Source organism: Chiloscyllium plagiosum, unplaced genomic scaffold (genome assembly GCF_037043375.1).
Source record: "Chiloscyllium plagiosum isolate Xiang-an unplaced genomic scaffold, Cpla_swu_hap1 HiC_scaffold_40, whole genome shotgun sequence".
NCBI classification, from domain to species: Eukaryota; Metazoa; Chordata; class Chondrichthyes; order Orectolobiformes; family Hemiscylliidae; genus Chiloscyllium; species Chiloscyllium plagiosum.
The window spans coordinates 2740016-2758360 of record NW_028270178.1 but is presented as its reverse complement, the minus strand read 5'-3'; the positions used below and the strand labels follow the sequence as shown (position 1 = coordinate 2758360).

The 18345-nt window shown below is 49.9% G+C and overlaps 1 protein-coding gene across 1 annotated transcript in view; it reads left to right on the top strand.

Moving 5' to 3' along the window:
* Nucleotides 1-6666, top strand: part of LOC122544770 (uncharacterized) — a 93166-nt gene extending 86500 nt beyond the window's left edge. Inside the window, exons 9-10 of the mRNA XM_087981608.1 lie at nt 1327-1604; nt 4609-6666. Coding sequence (XP_087837734.1) covers nt 1327-1604; nt 4609-6180 — 1850 coding nt within the window. The 3' untranslated portion in view covers nt 6181-6666. The remainder of the gene's footprint in view (nt 1-1326; nt 1605-4608) is intronic.
* Nucleotides 6667-18345: the final 11679 nt, after the last annotated feature.

Here is an 18345-nt window from a genome sequence, read left to right as displayed (position 1 = left end):
TAATAGAAGGGCCCTGGGGAGTGTTGCCGAACAAAGTGATCTTGGGGGTAAAGTTCATAGCTCCTTGAAGGTGGAGTTGCACGTGGACAGGATAGTGAAGACGACATTTGATATTGTTGCCTTTATTGGTCAGTGCATTGAGTACAGGAGTTGGGTTGTCATGTTGCGGCTGTACATGATGTTGGCGAGGCCACCGTTGGAATACTGCGTTCAACTCTGGTCTCCCTGCTATTGGAAAGACATTGTTAAACTTGACAGAGTGCAGAAACAATTTACAAGGAGGTTGCGGGGGTTGGTGGATTTGAGTTATAGTAACAGGCTGAACATGTTGGGGCTATGTTACCTGGAGCGCAGGCTGAGGGGTGATCTTATCGAGGTTGATAAAATCCTGCGGGGCATGGATAGAGTGAATAACTTTGGTCTTTTCCCCAGGTTATGGGTATCCAAGACTAGAGGGTATGTGTTTAATTTCTTTGATTTGATTTATTGTCACATGTACCGAGGTACAGTGAAAGGTTTTGTTTTGTGCACAGTAGGATAAGAGGGGAAAGATTAAAGGGCAACTTTTTCACGTGTATGGAATGAGCTGCCAGAGGATGTAGTGCAACTACAGCATTTAAGAGGCATCTGGATGGGTATATGAATAGGAAGGGTTTGGAGGGATATGCTGGCAGGTGGGACTAGATTAACATTGGATATCTGGTGTCACAGATGAGAAGGGTCTGTTTCCATGCTGTACATCTCTATGGGGAAGTTATGGGTGGCATGGTGGCTCAGTGGTTAGCACTGCTGCCTCACAGCAGCAGGGTCCCAGGTTCGATTCCAGCCTCGGGTGACTGCCTGTGTGGAGTTTGCACATTCTCCCCGTGTCTGCATGGGTTTCCTCCCACAGTCCAAAGATGTGCAGGTCAGGTGAATTGGTCACGCTAAATTGCCCCATAGTCAGGGGTGAATATGGGGAATGGGGGTCTGGGTGGGTTACTCTTTGGAGGGTCGGTGTGGACTTATTGGGCCGAAGGGCCTGTTTCCATACTGTAGGGAATCTAATCTTAAAAAAAAAATCAGACATAGAGAGACATACAACGTTCTTTAAGAGAGAGAAACAAATGGACAGAGAGAGAGGAAGTGGAGAGAGAAGATTCAGAGGGAAGGAGACAGGGTAAGTAACTGAGATGGAGAGATAGTCAGAGGGAGACAACAGCGACAGAGGGAAATCCTTCAAGTGAAGTAGAGTCAGACAGCATGAAGGAGAAAGTGAGCGTAGAGATTGAGGCACCGGATGAAAGAGGGACTGATTCTCTCACTCTGTTTGCCCCCACCCCCCAGACACTTTGCAGGGCCTGCCGATCAGTTCCGAGATCACCTTGGAGCTCCAGGACACTTTCTCATTTCTTGATACGCAGGACACCTTGGAGATAGGGGACATGGAGACCGATTACCCGGGGGAGCTGGGAATGCCACTCAGGACACCTGAAGAATTGGAACCCTACGACTACTACGCCCAGAGCCACCACGAAAGGAGGGGGATGCTAGACATGAGCATCGAGTCCGAGCTGATGGACCTCGACCTGGATATCAGAGAGCTCAGAGCTTACGATGCTCGGGTAAGGGAAGGTAGCAGCTATGCTCTGCTCGCTACGGGTAATCACCGGTACCATTGTGTTTCCCTCCTCCACACAACCTCCCATTTCTAACAACTACATAAGACCCAGAACAGTAGGCCACTCAGCCCATTGAGTCTCCTCCACTGTTGAATGACACTCCTCAACCTGATTTTCCTGCCTTTTCCCCATAACCCTCGATTCCCTTTCTGATTAAAAAAAAATCTATTCCAGCCTTGAATATACCAGGCCTCAATAGCCCTCTGTGGTAAAGAATTCCACAGGTTCACTCCCCTCCTCCCCTTTGTCTCCCATGGGCGACCCCTTACTCTGAGAATCTGTCACCTTGTCACTGACTCCCCCACAAGGGGGAACGACCACTCCACATCTCCCCCTGACAACTTCCCCTTGGAATCTTGTATATCTCAATGAGGGGTTAAGGACAATCCAAAGAGATTCTCTCTCTGTACGAGATTACAAACAGTAATTAGGGACAGTATAGGGTCAACAAGACTGCCTCTGTGTGGAACCGCAGCAGATGGGGCAGGGGAAGAGATGCTAAACAATACTGTGCATCAGTATTAACTGTTGTGAAGGATACAGAAGCTGGGAGATCTTGGAGGAATAAACAGTGATATCTCAAAAGTTCTCCATATTAGAGAGCAGGGAGTGCTGGACCATCAAGGTGGATAAATCCCCCAGACCTGTATCAGAGGCCAACCAGGTTTCTGTAGGGAAACTTTCATGTGCAACCTTATCTTGTACTTATCTTTGTAAAATTATCAAGCAGAGTCAATATCCCTTCATGATGAGGAAGTTATATCAAACAAATTTATTATAATTCTTTCAGAAGGTGACAGTCAGAATAGATAAAGAAGAACTAATAGAAGTAATGTATTTGGATTTCCAAAACATGTTTGAAAAAGTGCCACGTATTAGGCTGCTTAATGTGTGGGGCTGGTACATTCACATAGATAGAGAATTGGCTAAATATCAGACATTTGGGATGAAGGGGGAGCATTTCATGGTTGCAAAGAGGTTCCAGAGATAGGGAGGGGGTGTAGGGACTGGAGAGGGTTACAGAGATAGGGAGGGGGTGTAGGGGCTGGGGGGGTTACAGAGATAGGGAGGGGGTGTAGGGACTGGAGGGGGTTACAGAGATAGGGAGGGGGTGTAGGGGCTTACAGAGATAGGGAGGGGGTGTAGGGGCTGGAGGGGGTTACAGAGATAGGGAGGGGGTGTAGGGGCTTACAGAGATAGGGAGGGGGTGTAGGGACTGGAGGGGGTTACAGAGATAGGGAGGGGGTGTAGGGGCTGGGGGGGTTACAGAGATAGGGAGGGGTGTAGGGGCTGGAGGGGGTTACAGAGATAGGGAGGGGGTGTAGGGGCTTACAGAGATAGGGAGGGGGTGTAGGGACTGGAGGGGGTTACAGAGATAGGGAGGGGGTGTAGGGGCTGGGGGGGTTACAGAGATAGGGAGGGGGTTACAGAGATAGGGAGGGGGTGTAGGGGCTGGAGGGGGTTACAGAGATAGGGAGGGGGTGTAGGGGCTGGAGGGGGTTACAGAGATGGGGAGGGGTGTAGGGGCTGGAGGGGGTTACAGACATAGGGAGGGGGTGTAGGGGGTTACAGAGATAGGGAGGGGGTGTAGGGGCTGGGGGGGTTACAGAGATAGGGAGGGGGTTACAGAGATAGGGAGGGGGTGTAGGGGCTGGAGGGGGTTACAGAGATAGGGAGGGGGTGTTGGTGCTGGAGGGCGTTACAGAGATGGGGAGGGGTGTAGGGGTTACAGAGATAGGGAGGGGTGTAGGGGCTGGAGGGGTTACAGAGATAGGGACGGGGTGTAGGGGCTGGAGGGGGTTACAGACGTTAGGGAGGGGTGTAGAGGCTGGAGGGGTTACAGAGATAGGGAGGGGTGTAGGGGCTGGAGGGGTTACAGAGATAGGGATGGGATGTAGGGGCTGGAGGGGTTACAGAGATAGGGACGGGGTGTAGGGGCTGGAGGGGTTACAGAGAAAGGGAGGGGTGTAGGGGGTTACAGATATAGGGTGGGGGTGTAGGGGCTGGAGGGGTTTAAAGAGATAGGGAGAGGGTGTAGGGGCTGGAGGGGGTTACAGAGATAGGGAGGGGGCGTAGGGGCTGGACGGGGTTACAGAGATAGGGAGGGGGCTTAGGGGCTGGAGGGGGTTACAGAGATAGGGAGGGGGCGTAGGGGCTGGAGGGGGTTACAGAGATAGGGAGGGGGTGTAGGAATTGGTCGAAGCTACAGAGATAAGGATGGGGTGCGTGGGCTGGATGAGATTAGAGATTGGGGTTGGTGTAGGGGCTGGAGGAATTTATACCGATAGTGTGGGGTATCGGGGCTGGAGGAGGTTACAGAGTTAGGGAGGGTTTGTATGGGCTGGAAGACCATATAGAGATAGTGTGACAAGGGGATTGGAAGAAGATTATTGAGCGACCGTGGAAAAAGCGGGACGGTGTACCAGAAATTGGCGTCAAGGACGTTGGGAAGTTGATTTGCAGACAGTTTAGGTGACATCTCCAGTGCCTTGGAGGTCCCTGTAAGGCACTGCTGTACTGTGTTTTTGACAATTTATTTGGTTTTGTTTCTGCTGCTGCTGCTTGTTGTCAGTCCCGGCGATTCGTGGTCGTGACCAGTATATTGGGTCTCGGTCTACGTACTTGTTGGTGTGGATGAGCTGCATGCTTCTGGGCGTTCTCTGTTTAGCTTATCCTGTGATCATTGGGTCGTTCCAGTCGGAGTTGTGGTCCCTGTCATCTGTGTGTATGGCTGCTCGGGAGTGTGTAGTTACTACTACAACCACAAACCTTCGCATAAACCTTGGCCTCATGGAGCTGAGTGACTGTGGAGATGGTGCAGTTGAGGGGTCAGGGAGACGGTGCGATTCAGAGACTTTGAGGAATTGGGAAGAGTTTTTGTGGCCGTCGAAGTGTGTGAGAATGGTTTGAGTCGTGTTAATACCCTCACTCCTGCCTCTCTCCCCAGGTTCACTGTCAGGAGTTCTCTGTAGAGCCTCCTGTGGAAGAGGTGTGGAGCGTCAATGACGTCGATGAACATGCCTCAGAGGACAGTGGCACCCCCCACAAGTGCCCCGCGGAGACGACGCGTTCAGGGAGGCAGTGTCAAGGGCCTGGGCTTTATGCCACGGATCTCAGAGCCCCGGGCCGCACCTCAGAGACGGAGGAGGCCAGGGACGTTGACTGTTCGACCGCGGCGTGCGCCGGCGGAGGGGAGCATCCCTGCGAGAGCAGCTCCGGCTCTGGGAAGGCCGGCTGCTCAACTCTGGCGTGCTGCGCCGAGCAGACCGAACCCGGCGCGGGGAGCACAGAGTGCGGGAAGGCCGGCTGCTCAACTCTAGCGTGCTGCGCCGAGCAGACCGATCCCGGCGCGGGGGGCGCCGGCTGCTCGGCTGAGGGGACCCTCACCGGACAGGATGAAACGGACGGGGAGGCGAGCCGGCCCCCAGCGTTGACCCCCAGCCCCGCCAGCCTGGCACCGTCCCCGGGCAGGATATACCATGCCCGCTCGCTGCCCGTGGTTCCCCCGAAGCCGCATTACGCCAAGCTGCCCCTGGTGCTGAAGGGCAAGAGGCGGACTGATAACCCCGCCCACCCCGAGGTCACGCCCCGCCCACCATCGGCCGACCACGCCCACTGTGGTCCAGAGCCGCGCCCTGCAATCACAGTCCCCGCCCACCCTGAGGGCAGGCACCGCCCACCATTGGCTGACCACGCCCACTCCGATCCCGAGCCGCGCCCTGCAATGACAGTCTCCGCCCACCCTGAGATCAGGCCCCGCCCACCATCGACTGACCACGCCCACCATTGTCCAGAGCCGCACCCTGCAATGACAGTCCCCGCCCACCCTGAGGGCAGGCACCGCCCACCATCGGCTGACCACGCCCACTCCGATCCCGAGCAGCGCCCTGCAAAGACAGACCCCGCCCACCCTGAGATCAGGCCCCGCCCACCATCGACTGACCACGCCCACTATTGTTCAGAGCCGCACCCTGAGGGCAGGCACCGCCCACCATTGGCTGACCACGCCCACACCGAATCCAAGCCACGCCCTGCAACGACAGTCCCCGCCCACCCTGAGGTCAGCCCCCACCCACCACAGGCTGACCACGCCCACTCTGCTCCAGAACCACGCCCTGCGGCGGCAGGCCCCGCCCCTTCAGATGACACGCCCCGCCCGCGCTGCGCGGGCACGGACACGCCCGAGGACAGGCCACGCCCCCGCGCGCCGGGCCACTCCCCCGCAGCAGAAGGGCCACGCCCCCACACCGCAGAGGCCCCCCTCTCCGAGCCGCGGGCCGCCCGGGCCCACGCCTGGCGGACGGCCGCCAGCCTCTCCTTCGACGAGGCGGTGGCGCTGGCCAGGCGGCAGCGCGGCGCCGGGCGGCGGCCGGGGGGCCTGCAGCGCGGCGACTCGGCGCCGGACGCGCCGCGGGGGGCCCACGAGCGCCTCAGCGTGCCGCCCCTGGCCAGCGAGAGGGACGGCGGCGGGGCGGCTCGCTGCCGCTCCCTGGTGCTGGAGGCCGAGGAGGCGCCGTGAGGCGGGGCTTAGGAAAAGGGGGCGGGGTTAGGGGGCATGAGGAGGAGGAGGAGGAGCTCCTTACCTGGCGTCTGCAGGCGGGGCACGGCGTCACGTGACGGGTGAGGCGGCGGGAAGGTAGACGCGTCACGTGATGTGCGCGAGGTGGAGGGAGGGGGGGGTCACGTGAAGCAACGGTCGCGCCGCGTCGGTTTGGGACGAATCAGCCGGCGCGTGGTGGTGGGGGGAGGGGTAACCTGATGGGCGCAGCCGCAGTTGGCGGCGGCGGCGCGTTGCCATGGGAACGGGCCTTCTCCTCACCAGCCCCTAACCGCCATCTCCCTTCCCTGCACCGGCCGCGACGTGGGACTCCCCCCTGAGAGAGAGAGAGAGGTGGGACTTGTTGTTTCGTTTCCTCCCCCTTTGTTTATTTCAAACTCTGTAATGCGATGTAACGTGTTCAAAGCAGAGTCCGTGAGCCCGGTCAATAAAACCTCAAACAGCCGAGGAACAGCGTTTATACACAATAACAGATACCCCGGGAGTGAGTTACAGACTGGAATCTCATGGAGGGGTTCAGGGTGGGTTATATACAGAATAACAGATACCCCGGGAGTGAGTTACAGACTGGAATCTCATGGAGGGGTTCAGGGTGGGTTATATACAGAATAACAGATACCCGGGGGTGAGTTACAGACTGGAATCTCATGGAGGGGTTCAGGGTGGGTTATATACAGAATAACAGATACCCCGGGAGTCAGTTACAGACTGGAATCTAATCGAGGGGTTCAGGGTGGGTTATATACAGAATAACAGATACCCCCGGAGTGAGTTACAGACTGGAATCTAATCGAGGGGTTCAGGGTGGGTTATATACAGAATAACAGATACCCCGGGAGTGAGTTATGGACTGGAATCTAATCGAGGGGTTCAGGGTGGGTTATATACAGAATAACAGATACCCCGGGAGTGAGTTACAGACTGGAATCTCATGGATGGGTTCAGGGTGGGTTATATACAGAATAACAGATACCCGGGGGTGAGTTACAGACTGGAATCTCATGGAGGGGTTCAGGGTGGGTTATATACAGAATAACAGATACCCGGGAGTGAGTTATGGACTGGAATCTAATCGAGGGGTTCAGGGTGGGTTATATACAGAATAACAGATACCCCGGGAGTGAGTTACAGACTGGAATCTCATGGATGGGTTCAGGGTGGGTTATATACAGAATAACAGATACCCGGGGGTGAGTTACAGACTGGAATCTCATGGAGGGGTTCAGGGTGGGTTATATACAGAATAACAGATACCCCCGGAGTGAGTTACAGACTGGAATCTAATCGAGGGGTTCAGGGTGGGTTATATACAGAATAACAGATACCCGGGGGTGAGTTACAGACTGGAATCTCATGGAGGGGTTCAGGGTGGGTTATATACAGAATAACAGATACCCGGGAGTGAGTTATGGACTGGAATCTAATCGAGGGGTTCAGGGTGGGTTATATACAGAATAACAGATACCCCGGGAGTGAGTTACAGACTGGAATCTCATGGATGGGTTCAGGGTGGGTTATATACAGAATAACAGATACCCGGGAGTGAGTTATGGACTGGAATCTAATCGAGGGGTTCAGGGTGGGTTATATACAGAATAACAGATACCCCGGGAGTGAGTTACAGACTGGAATCTAATCGAGGGGTTCAGGGTGGGTTATATACAGAATAACAGATACCCGGGGGTGAGTTACAGACTGGAATCTCATGGAGGGGTTCAGGGTGGGTTATATACAGAATAACAGATACCCGGGAGTGAGTTACAGACTGGAATCTAATCGAGGGGTTCAGGGTGGGTTATATACAGAATAACAGATACCCCGGGAGTGAGTTACAGACTGGAATCTAATCGAGGGGTTCAGGGTGGGTTATATACAGAATAACAGATATCCGGGAGTGAGTTACAGACTGGAATCTAATCGGGGGGTTCAGGGTGGGTTATATACAGAATAACAGATATCCGGGAGTGAGTTACAGACTGGAATCTAATCGAGGGGTTCAGGGTGGGTTATATACAGAATAACAGATACCCGGGAGTGAGTTACAGACTGGAATCTAATCGAGGTGTTCAGGGTGGGTTATATACAGAATAATAGATACTCCGGAAGTGAGTTACAGACTGGAATCTAATCGAGGGGTTCAGGGTGGGTTATATTCAGAATAACAGATATCCGGGAGTGAGTTACAGACTGGAATCTAATCGAGGGATTCAGGGTGGGTTATATACAGAATAACAGATACCCCGGGAGTGAGTTACAGACTGGAATCTAATCGAGGGGTTCAGGGTGGGTTATATACAGAATAACAGATACCCGGGAGTGAGTTACAGACTGGAATCTAATCGAGGTGTTCAGGGTGGGTTATATAAAGAATAATAGATACTCCGGAAGTGAGTTACAGACTGGAATCTAATCGAGGGGTTCAGGGTGGGTTATATTCAGAATAACAGATATCCGGGAGTGAGTTACAGACTGGAATCTAATCGAGGGATTCAGGGTGGGTTATATACAGAATAACAGATACCCCGGGAGTGAGTTACAGACTGGAATCTAATCGAGGGGTTCAGGGTGGGTTATATACAGAATAACAGATATCCGGGAGTGAGTTACAGACTGGAATCTAATCGGGGGGTTCAGGGTGGGTTATATACAGAATAACAGATATCCGGGAGTGAGTTACAGACTGGAATCTAATCGAGGGGTTCAGGGTGGGTTATATACAGAATAACAGATACCCGGGAGTGAGTTACAGACTGGAATCTAATCGAAGGGTTCAGGGTGGGTTATATACAGAATAACAGATATCCCGGGAGTGAGTTACAGACTGGAATCTAATCGAGGGGTTCAGGGTGGGTTATATACAGAATAACAGATACCCGGGAGTGAGTTACAGACTGGAATCTAATCGGGGGGTTCAGCGTGGGTTATATACAGAATAACAGATATCCGGGAGTGAGTTACAGACTGGAATCTAATCGAGGGGTTCAGGGTGGGTTATATACAGAATAACAGATACCCGGGAGTGAGTTACAGACTGGAATCTAATCGAGGGGTTCAGGGTGGGTTATATACGGAATAACCGATACCCCGGGCGTGAGTTACAGACTGGAATCTAATCGAGGGGTTCAGGGTGGGTTATATACAGAATAACAGATACCCCGGGCGTGAGTTACAGACTGGAATCTAATCGAGGGGTTCATGGTGGGTTATATACAGAATAACAGATACCCAGGAGTGAGTTACAGACTGGAATCTAATCGAGGGGTTCAGGGTGGGTTATATACAGAATAACAGATACCCCGTGAGTGTGTTACAGACTGGAATCTAATCGAGGGGTTCAGGGTGGGTTATATACAGAATAACAGATACTCGGGAGGGAGTTACAGACTGGAATCTAATCGAGGTGTTCAGGGAGGGTTATATACAGAATAACAGATACCCCGGGAGTGAGTTACAATCTGGAATCTAATCGAGGGGTTCAGGGAGGGTTATATACAGAATAACAGATACCCCGGGAGTGAGTTACAATCTGGAATCTAATCGAGGGGTTCAGGGTGGGTTATATACAGAATAACAGATACCCCGGGAGTGAGTTACAGACTGGAATCTAATCGAGGGTTTCAGGGTGGGTTATATACAGAATAACAGATACCGCGGGAGTCAGTTACAGACTGGAATCTAATCGAGGGGTTCAGGGTGGGTTATATACACAAAAACAGATACCCCGGGAGTGAGTTACAGACTGGAATCTAATCGAGGGGTTCAGGGTGGGTTATATACAGAATAACAGATATCCCGGGAGTGAGTTACAGACTGGAATCTAATCGAGGGGCTCAGGGTGGGTTATATACAGAATAACAGATATCCCGGGAGTGAGTTACAGACTGGAATCTAATCGAGGGGCTCAGGGTGGGTTATATACAGAATAACAGATACCCCGGGAGTGAGTTAGAGACTGGAATCTAATCGAGTGGTTCAGGGTGGGTTATATACAGAATAACAGATACCCCGGGAGTGAGTTACAGACTGGAATCTAATCGAGGGGTTCAGGATGGGTTATATACAGAATAACAGATACCCCGGGATTGAGTTACAGACTGGAATCTAATCGGGGGGTTCAGGGTGGGTTATATACAGAATAACAGATACCCAGGAGTGAGTTACAGACTGGAATCTAATCGAGGGGGTTCAGGGTGGGTTATATACAGAATAACAGATACCCGGGAGGGAGTTACAGACTGGAATCTAATCGAGGTGTTCAGGGAGGGTTATATACAGAATAACAGATACCCCGGGAGTGAGTTACAATCTGGAATCTAATCGAGGGGTTCAGGGAGGGTTATATACAGAATAACAGATACCCCGGGAGTGAGTTACAATCTGGAATCGAATCGAGGGGTTCAGGGAGGGTTATATACAGAATAACAGATACCCGGGAGTGAGTTACAATCTGGAATCAAATCGAGGGGTTCAGGGAGGGTTATATACAGAATAACAGATACCCCGGGAGGGAGTTACAGACTGGAATCTAATCGAGGGGTTCAGGTTGGTGATATACAGAATAACAGATACCCCGGGAGTGAGTTACAGACTGGAATCTAATCAAAGGGTTCAGGGTGGGTTATATACAGAATAACAGATACCCCGGGATTGAGTTACAGACTGGAATCTAATCGGGGGGTTCAGGGTGGGTTATATACAGAATAACAGATACCCCGGGAGTCAGTTACAGACTGGAATCTAATCGAGGGGGTTCAGAGTGGGTTATATACAGAATAACAGATACCCCGGGAGTGAGTTACAGACTGGAATCTAATTGGGGAGTTCAGGGTGCGTTATATACAGAATAACAGATACCCCGGGAGTGAGTTACAGACTGGAATCTAATCAAGGGGTTCAGGCTGGGTTATATACAGAATAACAGATTGCCGGGAGTGAGTTACAGACTGGAATCTAATCGAGGGGTTCAGGGTGGGTTATATACAGAATAACAGATACCCCGGGAGTGAGTTACAGACTGGAATCGAATCAAGGGGTTCAGGCTGGGTTATATACAGAATAACAGATTCCCAGGAGTGAGTTGCAGACTGGAATCTAATCGAGGGGTTCAGGGTGGTGACATACAGAATAACAGATACCTCGGGAGTGAGTTACAATCTGGAATCTAATCGAGGGGTTCAGGGAGGGTTATATACAGAATAACAGATACCCCGGGAGTGAGTTACAATCTGGAATCTAATCGAGGGGTTCAGGGTGGGTTATATACAGAATAACAGATACCCCGTGAGTGTGTTACAGACTGGAATCTAATCGAGGGGTTCAGGGTGGGTTATATACAGAATAACAGATACCCCGTGAGTGTGTTACAGACTGGAATCTAATCGAGGGGTTCAGGGTGGGTTATATACAGAATAACAGATACCCGGGAGTGAGTTACAATCTGGAATCTAATCGAGGGGTTCAGGGAGGGTTATATACAGAATAACAGATACCCCGGGAGTGAATTACAATCTGGAATCGGATCGAGGGGTTCAGGGAGGTTTATATACAGAATAACAGATACCCCGGGTGGGAGTTACAGACTGGAATCTAATCGAGGGGGTTCAGGGTGGGTTATATACAGAATAACAGATACCCCGGGAGTGAGTTACAATCTGGAATCTAATCGAGGGGTTCAGGGTGGGTTATATACAGAATAACAGATACCCCGGGAGTGAGTTACAGACTGGAATCTAATCGAGGGGTTCAGGGTGGGTTATATACAGAATAACAGATACCCCGGGAGTCAGTTACAGACTGGAATCTAATCGAGGGGTTCAGGGTGGGTTCTATACACAATAACAGATACCCGGGAGGGAGTTACAGACTGGAATCTAATCGAGGTGTTCAGGGAGGGTTATATACAGAATAACAGATACCCCGGGAGTGAGTTACAATCTGGAATCTAATCGAGGGGTTCAGGGAGGGTTATATACAGAATAACAGATATCCCGGGAGTGAGTTACAGACTGGAATCTAATCGAGGGGCTCAGGGTGGGTTATATACAGAATAACAGATACCCCGGGAGTGAGTTACAGACTGGAATCTAATCGGGGGGTTCAGGGTGGGTTATATACAGAATAACAGATACCCAGGAGTGAGTTACAGACTGGAATCGAATCGAGGTGTTCAGGGAGGGTTATATACAAAATAACAGATACCCCGGGAGTGAGTTACAATCTGGAATCTAATCGAGGGGTTCAGGGAGGGTTATATACAGAATAACTGATACCCCGGGAGTGAGTTACAATCTGGAATCGAATCGAGGGGTTCAGGGAGGGTTATATACAGAATAACAGATACCCCGGGAGTGAGTTACAGACTGGAATCTAATCGAGGGGTTCAGGTTGGTGATATACAGAATAACAGATACCCCGGGAGTGAGTTACAGACTGGAATCTAATCAAGGGGTCCAGGGTGGGTTATATACAGAATAACAGATACCCCGGGATTGAGTTTCAGACTGGAATCTAATCGGGGGGTTCATGGTGGGTAATATACAGAATAACAGATACCCAGGAGTGAGTTACAGACTGGAATCTCATCGAGGGGGTTCAGGGTGGGTTATATACAGAATAACAGATACCCGGGAGGGAGTTACAGACTGGAATCTAATCGAGGTGTTCAGGGAGGGTTATATACAGAATAACAGATACCCCGGGAGTGAGTTACAATCTGGAATCTAATCGAGGGGTTCAGGGAGGGTTATATACAGAATAACAGATACCCCGGGAGTGAGTTACAATCTGGAATCGAATCGAGGGGTTCAGGGAGGGTTATATACAGAATAACAGATACCCGGGAGTGAGTTACAATCTGGAATCAAATCGAGGGGTTCAGGGAGGGTTATATACAGAATAACAGATACCCCGGGAGGGAGTTACAGACTGGAATCTAATCGAGGGGTTCAGGTTGGTGATATACAGAATAACAGATACCCCGGGAGTGAGTTTCAGACTGGAATCTAATCAAGGGGTTCAGGGTGGGTTATATACAGAATAACAGATACCCCGGGATTGAGTTACAGACTGGAATCTAATCGGGGGGTTCAGGGTGGGTTATATACAGAATAACAGATACCCCGGGAGTCAGTTACAGACTGGAATCTAATCGAGGGGGTTCAGGGTGGGTTATATACAGAATAACAGATACCCCGGGAGTCAGTTACAGACTGGAATCTAATTGGGGAGTTCAGGGTGCGTTATATACAGAATAACAGATACCCCGGGAGTGAGTTGCAGACTGGAATCTAATCGAGGGGTTCAGGGTGGTGACATACAGAATAACAGATACCTCGGGAGTGAGTTACAATCTGGAATCTAATCGAGGGGTTCAGGGAGGGTTATATACAGAATAACAGATACCCCGGGAGTGAGTTACAATCTGGAATCTAATCGAGGGGTTCAGGGTGGGTTATATACAGAATAACAGATACCCCGTGAGTGTGTTACAGACTAGAATCTAATCGAGGGGTTCAGGGTGGGTTATATACAGAATAACAGATACCCCGTGAGTGTGTTACAGACTGGAATCTAATCGAGGGGTTCAGGGTGGGTTATATACAGAATAACAGATACCCCGTGAGTGTGTTACAGACTGGAATCTAATCGAGGGGTTCAGGGTGGGTTATATACAGAATAACAGATACCCGGGAGTGAGTTACAATCTGGAATCTAATCGAGGGGTTCAGGGAGGGTTATATACAGAATAACAGATACCCCGGGAGTGAATTACAATCTGGAATCGGATCGAGGGGTTCAGGGAGGTTTATATACAGAATAACAGATACCCCGGGTGGGAGTTACAGACTGGAATCTAATCGAGGGGGTTCAGGGTGGGTTATATACAGAATAACAGATACCCCGGGAGTGAGTTACAGACTGGAATCTAATCGAGGGGTTCAGGGTGGGTTATATACAGAATAACAGATACCCGGGAGGGAGTTACAGACTGGAATCTAATCGAGGTGTTCAGGGAGGGTTATATACAGAATAACAGATACCCCTGGAGTGAGTTACAATCTGGAATCGAATCGAGGGGTTCAGGGAGGGTTATATACAGAATAACAGATACCCCGGGAGTGAGTTACATACTGGAATCAAATCGAGGTGTTCAGGGTGGGTTATATACAGAATAACAGATACCCGGGAGCGAGTTACAGACTGGAATCTAATCGAGGGGTTCAGGGTGGTGATATACAGAATAACAGATACCCCGGGAGTGAGTTACAATCTGGAATCAAATCGAGGGGTTCAGGGAGGGTTATATACACAATAACAGATACCCGGGAGGGAGTTACAGACTGGAATCTAATCGAGGTGTTCAGGGAGGGTTATATACAGAATAACAGATACCCCGGGAGTGAGTTACAATCTGGAATCTAATCGAGGGGTTCAGGGAGGGTTATATACAGAATAACAGATATCCCGGGAGTGAGTTACAGACTGGAATCTAATCGAGGGGCTCAGGGTGGGTTATATACAGAATAACAGATACCCCGGGAGTGAGTTACAGACTGGAATCTAATCGAGGGGTTCAGGGTGGGTTATATACAGAATAACAGATACCCGGGAGTGAGTTACAGACTGGAATCTAATCGAGGGGTTCAGGGTGGGTTATATACAGAATAACAGATACCCCGGGATTGAGTTACAGACTGGAATCTAATCGGGGGGTTCAGGGTGGGTTATATACAGAATAACAGATACCCAGGAGTGAGTTACAGACTGGAATCTAATCGAGGTGTTCAGGGAGGGTTATATACAGAATAACAGATACCCCGGGAGTGAGTTACAATCTGGAATCTAATCGAGGGGTTCAGGGAGGGTTATATACAGAATAACTGATACCCCGGGAGTGAGTTACAATCTGGAATCGAATCGAGGGGTTCAGGGAGGGTTATATACAGAATAACAGATACCCCGGGAGTGAGTTACAGACTGGAATCTAATCGAGGGGTTCAGGTTGGTGATATACAGAATAACAGATACCCCGGGAGTGAGTTACAGACTGGAATCTAATCAAGGGGTCCAGGGTGGGTTATATACAGAATAACAGATACCCCGGGATTGAGTTACAGACTGGAATCTAATCGGGGGGTTCATGGTGGGTAATATACAGAATAACAGATACCCCGGGAGTGAGTTACAGACTGGAATCTGATCGAGGGGTTCAGGGTGGGTTATATACAGAATAACAGATACCCCGTGAGTGAGTTACAGACTGGAATCTAATCGAGGGGTTCAGTGTGGGTTATATACAGAATAACAGATACCCAGGAGTGAGTTACAGACTGGAATCTAATCGAGGGGTTCAGGGTGGGTTATATACAGAATAACAGACACCCCGGGAGTGTGTTACAGACTGGAATCTGATCGAGGGGCTCAGGGGGGGTTATATACAGAATAACAGATATCCCGGGAGTGAGTTACAGACTGGAATCTAATCGGGGGGTTCAGGGTGGGTTATAAACAGAATAACAGACACCCCGGGAGTGAGTTACAGACTGGAATCTAATCGGGGGGTTCAGGGTGGGTTATATACAGAATAACAGATACCCCGTGAGTGTGTTACAGACTGGAATCTAATCGAGGGGTTCAGGGTGGGTTATATACAGAATAACAGATACCTCGTGAGTGTGTTACAGACTGGAATCTAATCGAGGGGTTCAGGGTGGGTTATATACAGAATAACAGATACCCGGGAGTGAGTTACAATCTGGAATCTAATCGAGGGGTTCAGGGAGGGTTATATACAGAATAACAGATACCCGGGAGGGAGTTACAGACTGGAATCTAATCGAGGTGTTCAGGGAGGGTTATATACAGAATAACAGATACCCCGGGAGTGAGTTACAATCTGGAATCTAATCGAGGGGTTCAGGGAGGGTTATATACAGAATAACAGATACCCCGGGAGTGAGTTACAATCTGGAATCGAATCGAGGGGTTCAGGGAGGGTTATATACAGAATAACAGATACCCGGGAGTGAGTTACAATCTGGAATCAAATCGAGGGGTTCAGGGAGGGTTATATACAGAATAACAGATACCCCGGGAGGGAGTTACAGACTGGAATCTAATCGAGGGGTTCAGGTTGGTGATATACAGAATAACAGATACCCCGGGAGTGAGTTTCAGACTGGAATCTAATCAAGGGGTTCAGGGTGGGTTATATACAGAATAACAGATACCCCGGGATTGAGTTACAGACTGGAATCTAATCGGGGGGTTCAGGGTGGGTTATATACAGAATAACAGATACCCCGGGAGTCAGTTACAGACTGGAATCTAATCGAGGGGGTTCAGGGTGGGTTATATACAGAATAACAGATACCCCGGGAGTGAGTTACAGACTGGAATCTAATTGGGGAGTTCAGGGTGCGTTATATACAGAATAACAGATACCCCGGGAGTGAGTTGCAGACTGGAATCTAATCGAGGGGTTCAGGGTGGTGACATACAGAATAACAGATACCTCGGGAGTGAGTTACAATCTGGAATCTAATCGAGGGGTTCAGGGAGGGTTATATACAGAATAACAGATACCCCGGGAGTGAGTTACAATCTGGAATCTAATCGAGGGGTTCAGGGTGGGTTATATACAGAATAACAGATACCCCGTGAGTGTGTTACAGACTAGAATCTAATCGAGGGGTTCAGGGTGGGTTATATACAGAATAACAGATACCCCGTGAGTGTGTTACAGACTGGAATCTAATCGAGGGGTTCAGGGTGGGTTATATACAGAATAACAGATACCCCGTGAGTGTGTTACAGACTGGAATCTAATCGAGGGGTTCAGGGTGGGTTATATACAGAATAACAGATACCCGGGAGTGAGTTACAATCTGGAATCTAATCGAGGGGTTCAGGGAGGGTTATATACAGAATAACAGATACCCCGGGAGTGAATTACAATCTGGAATCGGATCGAGGGGTTCAGGGAGGTTTATATACAGAATAACAGATACCCCGGGTGGGAGTTACAGACTGGAATCTAATCGAGGGGGTTCAGGGTGGGTTATATACAGAATAACAGATACCCCGGGAGTGAGTTACAGACTGGAATCTAATCGAGGGGTTCAAGGTGGGTTATATACAGAATAACAGATACCCGGGAGGGAGTTACAGACTGGAATCTAATCGAGGTGTTCAGGGAGGGTTATATACAGAATAACAGATACCCCTGGAGTGAGTTACAATCTGGAATCGAATCGAGGGGTTCAGGGAGGGTTATATACAGAATAACAGATACCCCGGGAGTGAGTTACATACTGGAATCAAATCGAGGTGTTCAGGGTGGGTTATATACAGAATAACAGATACCCGGGAGCGAGTTACAGACTGGAATCTAATCGAGGGGTTCAGGGTGGTGATATACAGAATAACAGATACCCCGGGAGTGAGTTACAATCTGGAATCAAATCGAGGGGTTCAGGGAGGGTTATATACAGAATAACAGATACCCCGGGAGTGAGTTACAATCTGGAATCTAATCGAGGGGTTCAGGGTAGGTTGTATACAGAATAACAGATACCCCGGGAGTGAGTTACAGACTGGAATCTAATCGAGGGGTTCAGGGTGGGTTATATACAGAATAACAGATACCCCGGGAGTCAGTTACAGACTGGAATCTAATCGAGGGGTTCAGGGTGGGTTCTATACACAATAACAGATACCCGGGAGGGAGTTACAGACTGGAATCTAATCGAGGTGTTCAGGGAGGGTTATATACAGAATAACAGATACCCCGGGAGTGAGTTACAATCTGGAATCTAATCGAGGGGTTCAGGGAGGGTTATATACAGAATAACAGATATCCCGGGAGTGAGTTACAGACTGGAATCTAATCGAGGGGCTCAGGGTGGGTTATATACAGAATAACAGATACCCCGGGAGTGAGTTACAGACTGGAATCTAATCGAGGGGTTCAGGGTGGGTTATATACAGAATAACAGATACCCGGGAGTGAGTTACAGACTGGAATCTAATCGAGGGGTTCAGGGTGGGTTATATACAGAATAACAGATACCCCGGGATTGAGTTACAGACTGGAATCTAATCGGGGGGTTCAGGGTGGGTTATATA